This window comes from Chiloscyllium punctatum, chromosome 8, assembly GCF_047496795.1.
Source record: "Chiloscyllium punctatum isolate Juve2018m chromosome 8, sChiPun1.3, whole genome shotgun sequence".
Classification (NCBI taxonomy): domain Eukaryota; kingdom Metazoa; phylum Chordata; class Chondrichthyes; order Orectolobiformes; family Hemiscylliidae; genus Chiloscyllium; species Chiloscyllium punctatum.
This window is the reverse complement of record NC_092746.1, coordinates 6,626,920-6,647,903: the sequence shown is the minus strand read 5'-3', so window position 1 is coordinate 6,647,903 and position 20,984 is coordinate 6,626,920. Positions and strand designations below refer to the sequence as shown.

The window sequence follows — 20,984 nt, the reverse complement described above, 5'->3', positions numbered from 1 at the left end:
AAGGGTAGAGTGTAACTTGCAGAGACTACATATCATTAGAATATTAGGTTGTTGATTGTCAGATGAAAGATTAGACAAACAGATGAAAGAAGTGTTTTATATAGAGAATGCAAAGCAATAAATTTAATAAAAAGGATCAACAATAGCCATAAAGGTAAAAATGTACAAAAGAAGATACACTTTAGGGGCTCCGACACATGTTCAAATTCAGACAAACAAGTTGACAATTATGCATAATTAGCAAAAGCTTATTTAGCACAGGCATAAATCTCCTTCCAGATATCACACTTTGTTATAAATACAGAACAATTTTTAAAAAAAGGTTAATTGCTGATCTGAACTGCATAAGTTACTAACCGTTACCTCATTACCTCAGTTTTAAAAGCAAAAAAACTTAGCTATAATTACCTAAGCAGTGACTTTAAAAAGAGACTGACCAAATTAGCAGCTCAGTGTCACTCTACTTCTGAGCAACACCAAAGCAAACACATTGCATTATACTGTAGGACATGTGGAACTCCAATTTAATGTCCACTTTAAAACAAATACTTTTTAGAACAAACTTTAACAATCTGTAGAAAAATATAAAGGCAGATTAGCCAAAGAACTTGCATTTATCAAATACCTTCATATATCAGAAAAATATCTTAAAACACTTGTCAAAAAATCATTTTTTAACCAAAATCAATAGACTGAAAAGCATACCAAAAGAATATTGGCTTGAATGCCAACTCTTGTTCAAAAACATGATGGAAACTTTAATATCTAACTGTAACAGGCTGCTCCAGCATCTCACCCAAAGGATGTTACTTCAGATAATCAACACTGCCATAACTGCAACTGAGTATCAGGCAGCTAACAAGACCAAGTCTCTTCCAAATTAAAAGCAAGGCTGCTATTAATAAAGGCAAATATTTATGATGAGGGAGACAGTGATTTAGTGATCAGCTCAGTGGACTAATAAAAGGTTAAGGTTTGGTTTCTGCAGGCCTGGGTTTAAAGCCAGCTAAATTCCTCAGCAGTTACTGGAATTTTAACTTTTATTAATAAATCTGGAATTGAAAGTAGTCTCATGGTCATCAGTACAGAGACCAATCAGCAATTGTCATAATAATCCATCTGGTTGGGCTCTTATAATGCAGTGGCAGTGTCCTTACCTCTGGGTCAGGAGACCTGGGTTCTAGTCCCACTTGCTCCACAGATCTTAGCAAGTTGATTAGAAAGTAGGTTTTTAAAAAAAAATAAAGGGCACCTGGTTCACTAACGTCCTTTACATGGTCTGGCCTGCAGGTAAATTCAGATCCACAGTAAAGTAAATAACTCTTAATCAATCCATCAAAGGTTGAGCAAGTCATTTGGCTCAAGGGTAATAACAGTTGGGCAACAAATACTAGCTATGCCAGCACTGCTCACATCCAATTAAAAATAAATGCAAGTAAAAGAATTGTCCTTTTCCCAAAGTTACTTACAAAATCAATTAATGACTTATGGTAATAAAATGGATTGGGGTGGAATTCCACCACCTGAAAATTTTCAAGACCAAAATCCTTTGAAACATTAAGTCATTAGCAAAAAATATGTTCAAATTAGTAAAGTACAATGAAGAGAACCTCTCCCATCAATAAATCACAAACTTGGAATTATTCAAAATAAATTTCATACTCGAGAAGTCTGATTCTGTTAAAGTTTAAATTTTTAAAAATTTTTTAGTTTAAGAACTGCTTCTTATTGATATTTTTCTAAAAGTATCCACCCTAACAGCATATTTGTTACTGTTGCACAGACTCAACAACTTACCGAGGCTAAGGCAGTCTTCAGACCAATTATCTGTGCAGATGGTGCGTGGCAAACATCATGTTCTGATATCAACTGTTTGAACTTTTCTTTTTCAATTACCAAGGAATTGAACACAGACTTTAAAGCAGAGTGAACTAACAAAGAGAAAAAAAAAACAACTTTATACAGAACTGGGCTTCAAGAATTACTAAAGTTTCACAGGTAAAACTAAATCAGTTTTTAAATAATGGCTTTTGACTTGTACATAGAAATTGACACAGAGATAATCTCATTTGTAGATCCAGAGGTCTCCTCAAACCAGCAAGAATGAAGCTCAAATGGATTACACCACACACTGGATCCTTTATGGACTGAGGCTATTTCAGCCTTCTGACTTCTCTTAAGTACTTTGATGTGGATAAGAAACTTGGTGTTTCAGAGGAACGTAGGTTCAGTACATGGATAACTTTTTAAAAATCAGCTGACAACTTGAATTCTAGCGATCTTAAATTGAGTGACTGTTAACTTTACAATGTTGTTGTGTTTCTTAATACATCTATAGCTTAGGGAAAAAAAAGCGATTTCCTATAGTAATCTTAAAAAAATGTTTAGAACTAAATCCTACACGCCAGGTACATATATTGGAAAAGACCTTAACAGTTATCGTAGGACAGAGTTACCTTATAGGCCTGCTGAGGTTCATACATAAATTTCAAGTGTGTCTTCCATTTGGGCAACACTCCCCAATTTTGAGATCAAATTTTATAAAACTGCTGTTACATATTTAAGTAATAGTGATGGTAATGTATCAAGTAATAAAGAACAGGCATTCTACGGTCTTTGTTTCACTAATACAGAACATAAAGTCGTTGTCTCACGCCATTTGAGTGCATTCAGGGAAATGTATTCTCAACCTACATCAAAGCTCATTATTGGCATTAAGGCTTTTCCAGCCATACCTACAGCATGTTAATAATGGACCATATACTGCTGAAAACTTCAAGGCTACTAGGCTGCAAACCACATATTAAAACTGTGCTGATCAACCACAAGTTCCTGTACAACGCACTAAGCAAGTTAGCAGACCTTGATTACTGAACAACAGGCTCCCCTGTTGTGCAGTCTTGAGACCATTGAGCTTTATAAGTGACATTAATTCTCTGAGCCAATAATGGTAATTTGTAATTAAAGGAAGACTTGAATCTATTTATCCACAATACTCTGGGACCATCTGGAGAGAAGCTCATACCATGAAGAAAGCAACTTTGCCCTAGTTTTATCAGCAGTTGAATATTCCACACAGGTATGGGCAGGAAATCCGCACATATAACTGAACACCACAGATAATTATCATGACGATGGAAATCATCAACAGACTGCTTCCCTGTCTCATGCATTCCGTGCTACAACCTCTCAAAAGAAAAGCAGTCATAATCAGAAAACAACTATGCAGCCAGTTCAAGGCTGCCCATTAATGAAGACATGCAAAAAAGATTCTGAGGTGCAACCTTTAGCCCTGGAATGCCTTCTGGTTAAGAGTTCAAATCTCCTAAAACCTCAGAACGCTTATTTGAGACACACTGGTGAAAAATGTCAGGAAACAAACAGGATTAAGAATCAGGGTCTGATCACGACAAATACTCATGACATTTAAATAACCACATCAGAAATTCAACTACCTGCTACTGGGATACCTCAAACATTGTGAAGTTAACCAAAACAGAGAGCACCTTCTGAACCATTTTTGCTAAATTCTTTCCGATAGAATTAATATAATGTCACTGAAGGGCATAGGCTGGACAAACATAAAATGTGGACATGGACATCTTTCTTTCCCCTCTCCAAATTAGGTTTACGACAAACAGAAAATCTGATGAAATGCATGTAAAAAATTATTCAGTCCATTTTTTTCTGTCCTCTCACTCCCCTCTACTATCTTGCAACAAAGACATTCGGCACTTATACAATCAACAGTATGTATTCCAGCAATGAGCATTTAATTCAATCTGGTCAAAGATTAGTTCAAAGCAATTGCTTTACCTAGGTAATACGGTCTCCTTTTTGTGGTTATTGGGATTACTTAAAAACTTACACGTGTTCAGAAGGTAACACAAGATGATTTAAACAGAGGACAACTATTTATTTACCTCATTATACACACAAGCATACTATGGAAATAACTAAATTAGTCTGACCAGTTGAATGCTGTTCCCAAACACCGCACTGAGAAAGTTTTTCCTGCTCCTGGAGTGGCAGGTTAGGAAGCAGGAGCATCAACAAAGTAGTGGGAACTTGGGTCAGGGCACCTCCCGAATGTATGCTCACCACTGGGGTCTCTTCTTCATGCATGGCAGTCATCAGAGACACTGCACGCCCCAGAGGCAGGTAGCTAATGAAACTCATTAAGCTCCCAAAAACGGGCACTATTAGCAGCTGGCTAACAGTTTGCTGATAGCAGAGCAGATCCTGTCATGTAGAATCCCATATCCACTTGGAGCTGACCTCCCAGAAGGATCAAGGAAGGTGGCTGGAGGTCTTTGAAATCAAATTACACAACACAACTGGGGAGTGCAAGCTGGAACTAACTCATCTGGAGGGTTTCCCTTCAAATTAAAAGGGGCCTGTTTGTTTGGCCCTTCTGAAGTTTTCATTTTTCACTTAACTCAGAGGGCTCCTCCATATCAATCCCAATCATGCTTCAGACATCCCACATTGATCAATGGATTGCCCAAGATTTCACAGTTGTCATCCCTCTCATGGAGCCAGCAGTACACACATACACATGTGCACAATGTCTTAATTGCCCGAAGGTGGGCAACTTGGAGGCCATCTCTGGGGAAAATAAATCTGGTTCCCAGCAGACGTGGACCCAGGATTTTTATCTGGTCCCTACATCAGGGTTCAAAGCCCATGGTAAAATTCTACTGTGTCTCAAAACTGATCCAAAACGTTGTTCACTCTATCTTCATCTCTACTCAGTCTAAGATTAGTTCTAAATCATTGCTGTAAATGGGCAACTCTCTCTTCAATTTATAGCAGTCATTATTTGAACTTGCTGTAAAAGATAAATATTTGTACTACCATTGTGTAAGCTTATCAGTAATGTAGCATCAATTTTCATTTCGACAGCATAAAATGAACCTGAGAAAATGCTTTTACTGTATTGTTGAAGTACCAAAACAGCACAAAGAGTTCCTGTTAGTATCTGAGATCCAAAGTATGCTCAAAAATAATGATTTCTACATTTTAGTGTTCTGCAATTGTAGAAAGTCATTACTACCTTCATGGGCAATGTTGCAGAAGTCTTCTTGCAGTTTTGAATAATCTGAAGGCAGATCTGAACCATCTGAAAAAGGTTTGATTTCTCCTTGAAATACCTCAGAGAGGTTAGGATTTGATGCATGCAATCGCATTGGACTGGCCGAGATAGAAGGAACCTAAAGAAAAAATAAAAACATTACATCTCACAGAATACATTTTGGCTGAAAACAATTCTCTTCAAAGCAATGTTACCTTAATGAAATTGCATAAATAGTATTGTACATTAGCAAAAACAGAATCAAATGTCCAAAAAGCATAACAAGTTTTTTAATTAAGTGGTGATAAACTGACCACTTGATCTACAAGTAGATTAGATTAGATTCCCTACTGTGTGGAAACAGGCCCTTCGGCCCAACAAGTCCATACCGACCCTCCGAAGAGTAACCCACCCAGACCCATTTCCCTCTGACTAATGCACCTAACACTATGGGCAATTTAGCATGGCCAATCCACCTAACCTGCACATCTTTGGACTGTGGGAGGAAACCCACGCAGACATGGGGAGAATGTGCAAACTCCACACAGACAGTTGCCCGAGGCTGGAATCGAACCTGGGTCCCTGGTGCCGAGAGGCAGCAGTGCTAACCACTGAGCCACCATGAGTGCTGAAGTATAAAATCTCTACCCCCAAATTAAGCCTCAGCAAATGTTGCTATCACTTAGAATTGATTTAACATTGAAATAGACACCTGGACCACAAGTAATAAATAATTAAATTCTATGCAAAAATGCCAGGTCATAATCTTGAAAGTCAATTGCTACAAGTATTCGTGCACATGCACCTGTGGAAGCATATGTGCATGCTCCTTGTTTTAGTCTGGGGTTCTCTATTCAGACAGGCACAGGCCAGACCACAAGGTGTTTCTTCACACAGCATCCATGAAGATCATGCAATTGGTTTCTCTGTCCTAATCTACTCTAGACCCGAACTTCTAGCAGAGTCTCTCATCACAGAGATCACTGTTACATCACAGCATACTGTGGACGTCTCAACATATTCCTTAAAACAGGTCACTACACTTATAAGAAAGGGCAATTGTATAAGTGGGGGTTAATGAGTTAAAAGGTGCATGTAATTAACACAGAGGCATACAAACATACATATTGACAAATTAACTTGCTTTGACAGTTAATCACTGCCAATTTTGTTCCCAAGATTGATAATGGCAAGATAGACGGTGACTAGAACTACTGTTCAAGAAGTTATGACATTGGCATTATAAACGAATACTAAAAGTATAATCTTCACTTTAATGGTGCACTACCTGTAGTGTTGATTTAGCATCTTTCCCAAAACTCTTGGTGCGCCACCTTCTCTGAACAGGTTTATCCTTTTTGGGACTTTCCAAAACATATCCCTTTTACAAAAGGAGAAAGAAAATGAAAATGCCATTTTATCACAAAACAACTCTTAAGTGCAAGAGCACTTATTTGAGACCCTAATTCACACTTTGCATTCAAAAGCAGTGTTTATTTATTTCTGGGTCACTAGGTGATCAAAATTACCTAACCGACATACCTGAATAGCATTTATAACTGGTGCTGAGTATGTCCTATGAATAACTTCCATACTTTGTAAAAGCTGTGTTAACTCTGTTAAATTTGAATGACACTGAGAAAGATCTAGAAGGAAAAAAAATTCAAAACGTGAGCATTAAAAAAATTACACATTCCAGATTCTTGAGCTCTCTGGGCAGGGACCTAAACCTTTTGCAATTACATCAATGACTTACTTGAGGGGCACAAAGGCATAGTATCCAAATTCACAGACACCACTAAGATAAATTGGAAAGAACATTGTGAATATACAGGGAGCTGCACACAGATACAGATAGGTTGGGAGAGTGAATAAAAATCTGACAGATGGAGTTTAATGTGTGAAAATGAGAAGTTGCTCACTCTGGCACGCAGAATGAAAAAGCAGAGTGTTATTTAATGGACAACTACAGAATTCCAAGGTGCAGAGGGATTTAGGCATATTAAAGCATGAGCCACAAAATGTTAGTATGCTGGCACAGCACTTACTCAAGAAAGCCAATGGGATCCTACCCATTGTTACAAGAGGAACTAAACATAAAAGCAAAGGATGCTACATTTCAATTACACAAGGCATGCTGTGACCACATTGAATTGTGTGCACACTTTTGGGTGTCCTTAAGGAATAATGTAAATGCATTGGAGGTAGATCAGACGAGATTTACTCGACCAATACAGTGAATAAGCAGGTTTTTCTATTAAGAAAAGATTGGACAGGCTGGGCTTGATCTCACTCGGAGTTTAGTAGAGTGAGGGTGGATTTGATTCAAGTTTAAAGATTCTCAATGGTCTTAACAAGTTAGATCTGGAAAGGACATTTCACCTTGTGGGTCAGTCCTGAACTGGGGTACTGCATTTTAAAATAAGCAGCTGCGCTCTGAGGACAGATGAGCCGAAATTCTCTCTCCAAGGTTTTGCAAATTTGGAATCACTCCCTCAGATGGTGATGCAGCAGGATCATTGAGTATTACTCAGACAGGTGTGAATAGATTCTTGTTAGACAAGGGTAATCAAGAATTAACCAATCACATCTAAGTAAATGGCAATGTGAAATTTGAAAAACAGATTATCGAATAACTTACTGAATGGCAGAACAGGTTGGAAAGGCTAGATGGTCTAGGTCAGCTCCAATTTCATGTGTTTGTATGCTTGTGGAGAAAGTTTTGCATCCTGTTCAAAGGTGAAAGACCCCAGATATTCTGGGAATCAGACAACCAATTGGTCCATACCATTAGTCCCATTCAACAAGAGCTATTACCCAATTAGAAATTGGCAGTTCTAGCATTTGGCAGTGCCACAAAAGAGGTTGTGGCGACTACTGCTACAACATCCCCAGGATTCCTATCTGGAAGGCAACCAAGGTATTATAAGGAGGTATTGAAAGTAAGGCCAAACGATGGCTTGCAGCAGCCACACCGCCAATTGTGCGCACATTAGTACAGATCAAGAGATCCTATCCCCAGCTAACAAGCTGCCTGCAGAGATAAGTCAGCAAACTCTCATCCCATCTTGAGCCAAGATACTTGAATGTCAGGTGGAAAGAGACCTTATGTGCCCATTACTTGACCACTTAAGGCCGGATCTCACCTGACAACAGGGCAGGAATGTCAAGCTTGCTCCTTCTCGAACAAACCTAAATTTCGGTGGGAATGGGAAGGTGAAGCGGTTCTGGTAATCACCATCTCACCTTGTAGTTAGGTTCCCTTCCCACTTCCAGGATCTGAAGGTTCCACCCACAATGCAAAAGCTGCTCGGACACATTTCAATCTGTATTCAAAGTCACTGCAGTGTTCCTGAGGTAATAACCTCCAATGGTTCTGAAGGCGGCTCACTGGGCCTGAAATGTTAACTCCGCTTTCTCTCCACAGATGCCGCCACACCTGAGTTTTTCTAGCAATTGCTGTATTTGTTTGATTTCCATAGTTCTTTGGAATTTTTAACAAGGTTAGAATGCACTCCACTGGTACCAGCACAATTTGCATATGTGGCTACGCACATTAATTTTACGAGGGAGAGAAAGGGGTATTGGTTGGGGGGGGGGGGGGGGAAGGTGGACGGAGGGGGGTTTATAGTGAGGATAAAGAAATTAAGGGCAATTTAAATGAAAGTCATTAACCAATTCATTCTTCATAGGTTTTTGGTCACCTTTTCTATTCCATCGAAATAAAAATGGCTTTACCTTTTGAACATTTATCTATATCTTCAGAACTTTGCAACCATGCTGCCACCTTAGACTGGCTGTTGGGATAAGCCAGGGGAAACCCCGGACTGGTGTGGAATGACATCTGCTTAGTTAGGCTGCCTCTCTGCAACTGGGAAAAAAATAATCAAAATTCATTACTGCTTTGAAAATGAAGATAGTGATTTCTTTTGTATTAATATAGTATAGCAATTGGATTTCAAAAAAGATAAACTTTGTGCAAAGCATTTGCCTTCAAGGGAACTGCATAATATGAAAGCACAAACTTTAAAAAAAAAGACTTTTAAAGCACATCAGGTTTGACAGAAGCAAAACGTACTCTTAATAAAGCAGAGATTCAACATTGTTCATAATTGTCTCTTTTTGTAAATGAAAATTAGCTTGGAAACACACATTTGGTGCACAGTTGTCAGAGGTTTTGATTCAATTTGATTTTCAGTATTTCTGACATTTCCTGGACTTGGCCAATAGCTTGAACAGGAGCTATCATGCATTATTCTCCTTTAACCTCTCATTCTTGGGACACTACATTCCTTCGCAATGTTTTACTGTGGAACTACTGAAATCCGAAGCTCATTCGATGGATAACTGTATTACATGTAAATCTTTACATTAGCATGCAAAGTGCTACTGCTAACATGCATCTTTTTTCTACTTTTACTTTTCAGCTTTCATTCTTAATTTTCCCATATTTCCTTATAAAACTGACAAAAAGAGTCACTTTTTCCAAATCTAACAATTTAAAAAAATTGTCGTACTCTTTCCATTTGGAAGAAACAATTCAGTGCAATGTCGAAATATAATGAAAAAATATTCGATACTCTGGGCCCAAAACTCAATCAACTATTTCTCAAGTCCAACTACTATATCATCATCAGGGAGTGCCCTTTGCTCCACAACTGCACTTTGGTTCTTTTCCAATTACTCTGGCATTTTCTCACCTTGCACCATCCTTCTCTCCTTTCTACCCAAGTACCATATCAAGTTGTTCACTAACAAACACTAACAGACACAAACATCAGTCTTTCAAATTCTACTGAGCAATTTCACATCCTCTGTAATTTCAACCTCCATCTCAACTTGTCACACTGTCTATCCTGAGAGTTTATCATCTTCTGCACTCCCAGAATCTTGCCTTTCAAACAAACAATGCCACCCAGATTCACAGCCAACCCTGTGACCTTGTGAAACATGTTCATTTTATATTAGTCATGTCAGTCACAGAAAAAGGTCATACCTCATCATTTCCTCAGTGTTAAACTTTGCTTGATAAATCCTGTGAAGTGCTTGGGATGTGTGGTCCAACATAAAAAACAGTGTACAAACACAGATATTGGGTGATGGCTGGATACAGGCAAGAACGCAACTTCCTTCAAGATGTGCGCTGGTGAAACTAAGTACATCAAGGAGTGCTGCACTTTCAAGGTTCGTAGATTAGTATACATGCAGAAGAGAAGCAAGGTAGGGACAGAAGTCAGCCATCTTTGAGATAACTCTTTGTTATAACCTGGTGGAGGAAGTGCACAATAATAAAAAGTGGATTCCGTTTTATGCTCCACATATGGCAGAGGGGTGTGTGTGTGTGTGTAATATATATTATGTCAAATATATATGGCGGTTTGTTATCCACCATTTACTGCAGGAAATTTCGGTTCATTCAATTCTTAAGTGGTAGATTAGTACTTGGTGTGCACAGTAACAATTCTTTGGGTCAATTGAGGCAGTGGGGATAACATTGCCAGCCTAACTGTAAAAGCCAACTTTGTAATTTAATGGAAAATAAAACTGGTGTAGAAAGTCATGTTTACCCTGATCCCATAGGTTCCCCAAAGTTGGTGTTAAACTAAAATTACCACTTGCTTTTTTCAGCGATGTCACAGATGGTGCATAAGTTAAGGTAAAAAAATTCGACAGAACCTACGGTAGATTAGAGATAACTATGCAGACAATGGAAAATAAATAAATTGTTTCATCCCTAGTAACTGCTGTATGCTTGATGCAAAAAAATGTCATAAAACAGCAGTGAAATGGAACACACTGCATCAACCTGCCCACTAAGACTTGTTGCAGCAGATCACTCATTTCTCCACACAACATCCCAACTTGCTGCTGAAATGATTGATCAAACTAAGCATCTCATCATAAACCTTTCTAATCATTATCCAAGTGTATCAACTCTTAATCCCTTATAATGAAACAATTACATTGAAATAGATGAAACCCAACCATTCTTCACTTACATTTTGGTCACTTATTAAATATTTAGTAAATTACAATGTAAATTACCCTCAACTTGCAGAAGATAATAACGGATGTTACTCTTGCGTTATATTGTGACGAATGAGGAAATCAAATCAACAATTTAATACAGGCAGAAAATTATTTGCCTCCTTCATTTCCATCTTTGCCATTTCCTTCAATCATACAAACGGACAAACAAGGGGCAGTGACAGACCGCATGGTCCCTCAATCTGCTTTACAAGATTATGATAGGTCTGACTACAATCTCAAATCCACTTTCTTGCCTACCTCTGATAACCTTTCAGCTCTTGCTTACCAAGAATCTATCAGTATCTGCTTCAAAAATAGTCAAAGACTCTAACAATATCTGCTTTTAAAAAAAAATCAAACTTTCAGGAAGAGTTCCTATTGCTCAAAGAGACAATTTTGTCATATCTGTTTTGAACATGTAACACTTGTTTTTGAAAAGTGCCACCACATTTCTAGATTCTTACAGAAGAGGAAACATCCTCTCCATATCCAATCAAGAACCCCCCCCCCTCAGGATATTATATTTGAGATAGGTCTATTCTTCTTACATGTAATTCACCTTAAATTTTATACATACTTTTAAAAAGTTGCGAAGTTCTAAACACATCACATCAAAATGATTAGCAAACAGTGATATTAAAATACCCAAGGCTTGTTTTACTCGAAGATCAGCTATCAGTGGCAATTGTATGGAGCTGTTTATTACTATAACAACAGATGAATTCCAACACAAAACAAATGCACATTTCGCATAAGATGTAGAAAAAAGGCACAAATGAAGGCCAAAGGATTTAATTTTCTTTGCTTATATTCATTTAGGGTGTTTGTGTAAATGATGGCGAACTGCCTTCTTAAACCATTGTACACATCTGGTTTAAGAGCACCAACAACACTGTAGAAGAGCGAGTTCCAAGCTTCAGGTCAAAGCAATACAGGAACAGCAACATTGTTCCAATTAGGACAGTGTGTGGTTTGAAGGAGATACAGAGTTCTCATATCTGTAACCTTTGCCCTTTCAGGTGATACAAGGTCACAAACTTAGATGAAGACATGATTTGGAGATGCCAGTGTTGGACAGGGGTGAAAAGTTAAAAATCACACAACACCACGTTATAGTCCAACAGGTTTAATTGGAAGCACACTAGCTTTCGGAGCGACGCTCCTTCATCAGGTGATTGTGGAGGGCTCGATCGTAACACAGAATTTATAGCAAAAATTTACAGTGTGATGTAACTGAAATTATACATTGAAGAATTGATTGTCTGTTAAGCCTTTCATCTGTTAGAATACAGTGATAGTTTCACTTCTTTCATGTGTAAATCACAAAACCCTTTTTTTAAAGTTGCATTCTCGGGTTAGCTGTTAACAATGGTGATAGCTAGACTATATGTTGAAGGCGTTAGCTCCCTGTGTTCTCTGTCTATGACCTGATGTTTAAATTGATTCCAATCTAAAAAGTGAGATAACCGAGTTTTACATAAATTCAGGCAGTTTTTGAGCTCAGAGTTCTACATGAATGTATGCAGTTTTTGAGCCAAGTGCAATGTAACTCTGCAAGTACAAAAAAATTCACCACACAAAATATATGTGTGCATGTGGGTCTTTGTCTGTCTGTGTGTCTGTCTGGGGTGGGGATTGTGAGAGTGTGTGTGTGTGCGCGTGTAGTGAGTGCACAATGTCTTAAGTCTGTGACGGGGTGCATGTGTGGGAGTGTGTGTGTCTATAAGGGTGTGTGTGGGTGTCTGTGTGCGCATCTGTGTGTACCTGTGTCCGTGTGTATGTGAGAGTGTGTGCGTGTGTAGGAATATCTGTGTGTGTGTGCGCGCGCGCGCGCGTGCGTGTGCAGTGCAATGGTGATCACCTGAAATGTGACATGAACCCAAGGTCCCGGTTGAGGCCCTCCCTATGGGTACCGAACTTAGCTATCAGCCTCTGCTCGGCCACTTTCCTCTGCTGCATGTCCCGAAGTCCACCTTGGAGGATGGTCACCTGAAGGTCCGAGGCTGAATGTCCTGGACTACTGAAGTGTTCCCTAACTGGGAGGGAACCCTCCTGTCTGTTGATTGGTGTGCGGTGCCCATTCATCTGTTGTCGTAGCCTTTGCTAGGTTTCCCCTATGTACCATGCCTTTGGGCATCAACAATCAACAGACAGAAGGGTTCCCTCCCAGTTGGGGAACACTTCAGTGGTCCAGGACATTCAGCCTCGGACCTTCAGGTGACCATCCTCCAAGGTGGACTTCGGGACATGCAGCAGAGGAAAGTGGCCGAGCAGAGGCTGATAGCTAAGTTCGGTACCCATAGGGAGAGCCTCAACCGGGACCTTGGGTTCATGTCACATTACAGGTGATCACCATTGCACTACACACACACACACGCACACACACACACACACATATTTTGTGTGGTGAATTTTTTTGTACTTGCAGAGTTACATTGCACTTGGCTCAAAAACTGCATACATTCATGTAGAACTCTGAGCTCAAAAACTGCATGAATTTATGTAAAACTCGGTTATCTCACTTTTTAGATTGGAATCAATTTAACCATCAGGTCATAGACAGAGAACACAGGAAGCTAACGCCTTCAACATATAGTCTAGCTATCACCATTGTTAACAGCTAACCTGAGAATGCAACTTTAAAAAAAGGGTTTTGTGATTTACACATGAAAGAAGTGAAACTATCACTGTATTCTAACAGATGAAAGGCTTAACAGACAATCAATTCTTCAATGTACAATTTCAGTTACATCACACTGCAAATTTTTGCTATAAATTCTGTGTTACAATCGAGCCCTCCACAATCACCTGATGAAGGAGCGTCGCTCCGAAAGCTAGTGTGCTTCCAATTAAACCGGTTGGACTATAACTTGGTGTTGTGTGATTTTTAACTTAGATGAAGGCAGTGATGACATGATACCTACATTCACAGACAACACTGAAATACTGAACAAGACAAAAGGATGTTGCAAACAGCTATAAGAAGATTCAGATTGGGGGAAAAATATCTGACAGATGGAGCATTATGTGGAAAAATGCGAAGTTTTCATTTTGGGAGGAAAAGTAAAAAGGCAGAATATTACTTAAATTGAGAATGACTACAGAATTCCAAAGTAGAGAAATGCACAAAATGCAAGTATGCAGATGCAGAATGTAATGAGGAAAGCTAATTCCTTTTTAACAGACAGGAATTGAACATAAGGTGAGAATGTAATTCTTCAGTTGGACATGGAATTGGGAAGACTACATCTCAAATATTGTGTGTAGTTTTGGTCTCCTTACTCAAGGGTGTAAAAGCACTGGAGATAGTTCAGAGGAATTTTCCTTGATGGATGCCTGGAATGAGGAGTTTGTTAACCTTCATCCTGAACAAAGATTAAATAGGCTGGGTTTGTTTCCAATGAGGTTTAGAGGAGTGAGGAGTGACCTGATTAAAGTGTATAAGATCCTGAATGTGTCAGTCCAAACTAAGGGATCACAATTTAATGATACACAGTTGGCTATTTAGGACTGAGATAGGGAAATATTTCCTCATCCAGAGGCTGTGGAATTCTCTGCCATAGAAAGCAGTTGAGGTCAAATCATTAAATATTTTTAAGAAGGAATTGGATATAGTAGTCAGAGTCAATAGAGACGTTCAGCAAGGCAACAGACCCTTTGTCCAATTCGTCCAAGCTGACCAGATATTCTAAATTAATCTAGTCCTATTTGCCTTCCTATCCATATACCCATCCAGATGCCTTTTAAATGTTGCAATTGTACCAGCCTCCACCACTTCCTCTGGCAGCTCATTCCATAGATACACCAACCTCTGCATGAAAAGGTTGACCCTTTGATACCTTTTAAATCTTTCCCATCTCACCTTAAACCTATGCTCTCTAGTTTTGGACTCCCTCACCCAGGGGAGAAAATCTTGTCTATTTATCCTATCCATGCTCCACGTGATTTTATAAACTGGTATAAGGTCCTTCTTTAGCTTCCGACACTCCAGGGAAAATAGCCCGATTCTATTCAACATCTCCCTACAATTCAAACTCTCTAACCCTGGCAACATCTTTGTAAATCTTTTCCGAACCCTTTCAAGTTTCATGATATCCTTCCAAAGCAGGGAGGTCACAATTGCATGCAGCATTCCAAAAGTTGCCTAACCAATGTCCTGTACAGCTGCAACACGACCTCCCAATTTCTACACTTGATGCCAAGAAATGTAGTGCTGGAACAGCACAGCCAATCAGGCAGCATCTGAGGAGCAGGAGAGTCAATGTTTCGAGCATAAGCTCTTCATCAGGAATGAGGATGGGGGCCCAGGGCCTCTTGGAAGCCTCTTCCAAGGATGCCCACTTTGAAACAGTTCTCCTCCTCTCTACAAGGATCTCAGTGAATCGCTCTCTCTCACTGCACCCCCAGGTCATCTCCTCTGCCCTGAAACTCTTCAGCCACGTCCTGAAGCAAACCCACTATTACAGCCATCTCACCTTCCTGAGCACCTGCCTCCCTTGGGCCCCCCCCACATTCCTGATGAAGAGCTTATGCTCGAGACATCAACTCTCCTGCTCCTCAGATGCTGCCTTACCAGCTGAGCTTTTCCAGCACCACACCTTTTGACTCTGATCTCCAGCATCTACAGTCATCACTTTCTCCTATACTCAATGCATTGACCAATAAAGGCAAGCATACCAAATACTTTCTTCGTTATCCTATGAATCTGCTACTCCAAGGTCTCTTTGTTCAGCAACACTCCCCAGCACCTTCCCTTAAGTGTATAAGGTCTGCCCTGATGCACCTTTCCAGCACCTCACATTGATCTAAATTAAACTCCATCTGCCACTCCTCAGCCCACGAGCCAACTGATTTGGATCCTGTTGCACTCTGAAGTAATCTTCTTTGCTGTCCACTCCACCTCATCTGCAAATTCAGTAACCATACCTGCTATGTTCACATTCAAATCATTTACATAAACAACAAAAAGCAACAGACCTGTACCAATCCTTATGATACACCACTGGTCACAGGCCTCAGTGTGAAAAATAACCCTCCATCACCACACTCTTGTCTTTTGCCTTCAAGCCATTTCTGTATCCAAATGACTAGTTCTCTCTGTATCCCACGTGAATCAACCTTGCCAATCAATCTACCATGAGGGACCTTGTTGAATGTCTTACTGAAGTCCACATAGATCATGTCCACTACTCTTCCCTCATCAATCCTTTTCATTACTTCTTCAAAAAAAAACCTCAATCAAGACACAAATTTCTCACACAAAAGCCATGGTGACTATCCCTAATCAGTCCTTGCCTTTCCAAAAACAATTAAGACCTGTTCCTCAGGATTCCCTCCAACATCTTGCTCACCAGTCTATAGTTCATTGGCTTTTCCTTACCATCTTTCTTAAGTAGTGGCACCACATTAACCAACTTCCAGTATTCCGGCACCTTACTTGTTGCTATCTCAGCAAGAGGCCCAGGAATCGCTTCCCTAGCTTCCCTGACAGTTCTAGGGCACACCTGATCAGGTCTCAGGGATTTATCCACCTTTATGCAATTTAAGCCATCCAGCACCTCCTCCTCTGTGATATGGACATGTTTCAAGACGTCGCTATTTAATTCTATATTTACCCATATCCTTCACCACAGTAAAAACTGATGCAAAATACTCATTTAGTATCTCCCCCATCTCCTGCGGTTCCAACCACAGATGGCCTTGCGGATCTTTAAAGGGTCCTATTTTCTCGCTGGTTACCATTTTGTCCTTCACGTATTTGTAGAATCCCTTTGGATTCTCCTAAACCCCATTTGCCAAAGCTATCTCATGTCTCTTTTCTGCCCTCCTGATTTCTCTCTGAAGTATACTCGTACAGCCTTTACTCTCTTCTAGGGATTCACTCGAATTCTGCTGTCTGTACCTGACATACGCTTCCTTTTTTTTTCTTAACCAAAACTTCAATTCCTCTAGTCATACTATATTTGGACTCTCATCATATTTTTGATGGCTTCCCATTTTCCAGCCACCCATTACTTGCGAACATCTGGCCCCCATGAACTTTTGAAAGTTCTTGCCTAATACATTTAGAGCTAAAGGGATTAAAGGGGATGGGGAGAAAGTAGACACAGGATACAGCCAAGATGATACCGAATGGTGAAGCAGAGTTAAAAAGGCTTCCTCCTGCTCGATTTTCAATTTTCTGTTTTAAAATTAAGCACTTTATGAACAGAGAGAAGAAGAACATATTTTAGTGTTGTGAGTTTTTGAAACTCTACCTCAGAAGGTGGTGGAGGTGGGTCATTGAATATTTTTAAGACAGAGGTGGATGGATTATTGTTAGGCAGAGGAACCAATGTATATCCACGGTAAATGAGAATACGGAATTTTAAAAACACAAACAGCCTTGACCTTATACAATGATGGAGAAGACTCAACAGGCCAAATGCTCTCGGTCTCCTCCTATTTCTGTGTATAGATTTGAAAGCTGCTTCTGAAAGCAGATGTGGAGCACAATGCTGCCACTGTGCCTCAGTGGTGATGGAAATGAGCAATGAATGCAGATGGGCCCCGTCCAGCATACTACTGTGCTTTAGATGGTGCCAAGTTTCTCGAGTATTGTTGAAGCTGTAATCATTCAGGCAAATGGAGAGTATTCCACAACACCCTTAATTTGTGCTTTGTAATAGTGAACAGGCTTTTGGGAGTCACGAGTTAAGTTACTCACATCAGAATTCTCAACCTCTAACTTGCTATTGTAACTACAATATTTATATGGCTGGCCCAGTTCAGTTTCCAGTAAATTGGAAGCCCTACAATGTTGATAGTGGGGGATGATAGTGCAGTTGAACTGGAGGGCAGATTGTTAGATTCTCAATTCCTGGAGTTTAATATTGCCTGGCATTTGTGTGATACCACCTGCATCCACCAATCGGCATTTACCAGTGCAAGCCTGAAAGTTGCCCAAGTGTATCACATATGGGCACGAATAGTTTCAAGACCTGAGATGGTCTGAATAGTGCTGAACGTTCTGCAACCATCAGCGAACATCCACACTTCTGAAGAAGTGATGAAGTGACGATCATTGATAAAATAGTTGAAAAGAGGAGAGAATCTAGTACATTACCCAGAGAAATTCCTGCAGCTATATCCTGGAACTGAGCTGATGGATTTCCCACAATCTTCCTTTCTTCTCCTCAATACTATACTTGGTCAAATTGTGCCCTCATATCAAGGATAGACAGCCTCCCTTACACTTATCCTTTTTTCCATGTTTGAGCCTAGAGTGTTGAGAGGTTGGGAGTCAAATACTGGAGCAGAATGCAAACTAAGCATCAGTGTACAGGATGTTGCTGGCTAAGTGCCATATGATAGCACTATCAATGGCATTTTTCATAAATTTCCAGATGATCAAGAATAAACTATTGGGCGTAACTAGTCAGACTTGATTTTTGTAGACAGGACATATCTGGATAAATTCCCAGATTGTTGGGTGGATACAAGTGTTATAAGCACACTGGGATATTTCACAAAGGGCACCACTAGTTCTGGAGAACTATTGCTGGGATGTCATCACGGCCCAATATCTTGATGTATCTACTGCTGTTGTGGTTCTGTTCGCCGAGCTGGGAATTTGTCTTGCAAACGTTTCGTCCCCTGTCTCGGTGACATCCTCAGTGCTTGGGAGCCTCCTGTGAAGCGCTTCTGTGCTGTTTCCTCCGGCATTTATAGTGGCCCGTCTCTGCCGCTTCCGGTTGTCAATTCGAGCTGTCCGCTGTAGTGGCCGGTATATTGGGTCCAAGTCGATGTGTTTGTTGATAGAGTTTGTTGACATCGATCTGGACCCAATATACTGGCCACTACAGCGGACAGCTCGAACTGACAACCGGAACCGGCAGAGACAGGCCACTATAAATGCCGGAGGAAACATCACAGAAGCGCTTCACAGGAGGCTCCCAAGCACTGAGGATGTCACCTAGACAGGGGACGAAACGTTTGCAAGACAAATTCCCAGCTCGGCGAACAGAACCACAACAACGAGCACCCGAGCTACAAATCTTCTCCCAAACTATGTATCTACTGCATTCACCCATTGTTTGATACCCATATGGAGTGACTCAAACTAACTCAAGGCTGGCAAGTGATGGTCGGAGCCACATGAGAAGGCAGACATGAATAAGCTATTGGGCACATCTGGCTGAAGATGGTTGCAAATGCAAATTGAAATAAAATAGGGTTTTCCCTCCTGTTAGTTCTCTTACTATAAGACCATATAGCATAGGAGAAAGTGAGGACTGTAAACATTGGAGAGTCAGAGTCAAAAAGGGTGGCACTGGAATAGCACAGGTTAGGCAACATCCAAGGAGCAGGAGAGTCTATGTTTCGGGCATAAGCCCTTCATCAGGAATATGGAGAGGGAAAGGGGAAATGAGAGATAAATGTGAGGGTAGAGGGTGGGGGGGGGGGGGGGGGGGTGGAAAGTAGCTGGGAAGGGCTCCTTGACAAAGCTGTGCTGACTCAGCCTGATTGTACCATACACTTTACCAAGTACTCTGCAACTCATCCCTAATAATGGACTCTAAAATCTCACCAACAATCAAGATCAGGCTGACCAAACTATACTTTCCCATCTTCTGCCTCATCCCTTCTTAAATGCGGGCTGTTACATTAGCCATTTTCCAGCCCACTGCAAAGTTACCTTCCTGAAAGTTACCACCAATGCCTCCACACTATCCTCATCTGTCACCATCAAAACCCTGGGGTGTAGCCCATCTGCTCCATGTTATTTATTCACCCTCAGACCTTTCAGCTTCCCCTGCACTTTCTCCTTCATCCTCTCCACTACACTCACATTTGACCCCAACTCCTGAACTCATACCTGCTGCAGTTGGAATCTGGCGGATACATCATTCAGGGCTTAATCAGTGATCATGCTTCTGAGCCACTCTAGGGCAATTTATATTTAAGGCCCGGATTCAGAGTGCATTCTGCACACTTGCTATCTTAGTGTTTCTTCTCAATTGTGTGCAACATAGACGAGTATTAATTCAGTAACTGAACAAGTGTGGTAAATCGGAATCAGATGGAGGTTTGTTTACAGTATATGATAAAATCAATAATTATAAAAAATAACATATTTGCAGTTTCAGTAAGCCAAACACAGAGGAAATCATTCCTCCTGTGCGGGATCAAACTCTGGGAGTTATCAGGGACTTTGAAAGGGACATTGCAGTAAATATCTAAGTCTGTGGTGACAGGAAGCCACTTAAATATTAGGCAAAGGTCTTTTGGGCCAGGTAGCATATAAGGACCACATATCCAACTGGGACAACACAACTATAATAGGACAAGCCAAACAGAGGACAGCCTGAGAATTCCTAGAAGCTTGGCACACATCCACAAGGCCAAACTGTGTCATAGCATAAAACAGCAAGGGCTTAACGTTGAACCTGGGACTTTGGAATTTGTACAACTAAGTGTAAATTTACAACCAAGGAACAAAACTTTTGATTCTAGCTGCATGGTTAAGTTCAGTCAATTCTCAGCTAAGCCGTTGAATGGAACACCAAGTGAAAAGGAATGAAAATAATTAGATTATAACAATTTCAAAATCACTCATAGGATCCAAAAAAAAGTCACATACGGTATTTTCTCATGAAACTTTAGATTAAATTTCCACTTCTTACATTTGAGAAAAACAAATTTTAGTTATTAGATTACCTTTCTAAAAGAAGGGGAGTCCATAGTGCTGGGTGGGGAGTCTGCAGTAGATGAGATTGTGAAGTAGTGATTAGACATATCATGTGGGAACTTGGCAATTTCATTTTGGCGGTACAGTCTGTGATGATGTAACTTTGCTACCCAGTCATCAAAGGACTCTTGGAATTTCACCTAAAGATGC

General features: G+C 40.2%; 1 protein-coding gene across 5 annotated transcripts in view; it reads right to left on the bottom strand.

Moving 5' to 3' along the window:
* Positions 1-20,984, bottom strand: part of osbpl3b (oxysterol binding protein-like 3b) — a 209,749-nt gene that overhangs the window by 104,806 nt on the left and 83,959 nt on the right. For all 5 annotated transcript variants that reach the window (XM_072575110.1, XM_072575109.1, XM_072575108.1 and 2 more), the window contains 6 exons: positions 20,804-20,974; positions 8,813-8,945; positions 6,617-6,720; positions 6,363-6,455; positions 5,057-5,213; positions 1,798-1,931 (listed from right to left, as the gene is read on the bottom strand). In XM_072575110.1, the coding sequence (XP_072431211.1) occupies positions 1,798-1,931; positions 5,057-5,213; positions 6,363-6,455; positions 6,617-6,720; positions 8,813-8,945; positions 20,804-20,974 (792 nt within the window). The remainder of the gene's footprint in view (positions 1-1,797; positions 1,932-5,056; positions 5,214-6,362; positions 6,456-6,616; positions 6,721-8,812; positions 8,946-20,803; positions 20,975-20,984) is intronic.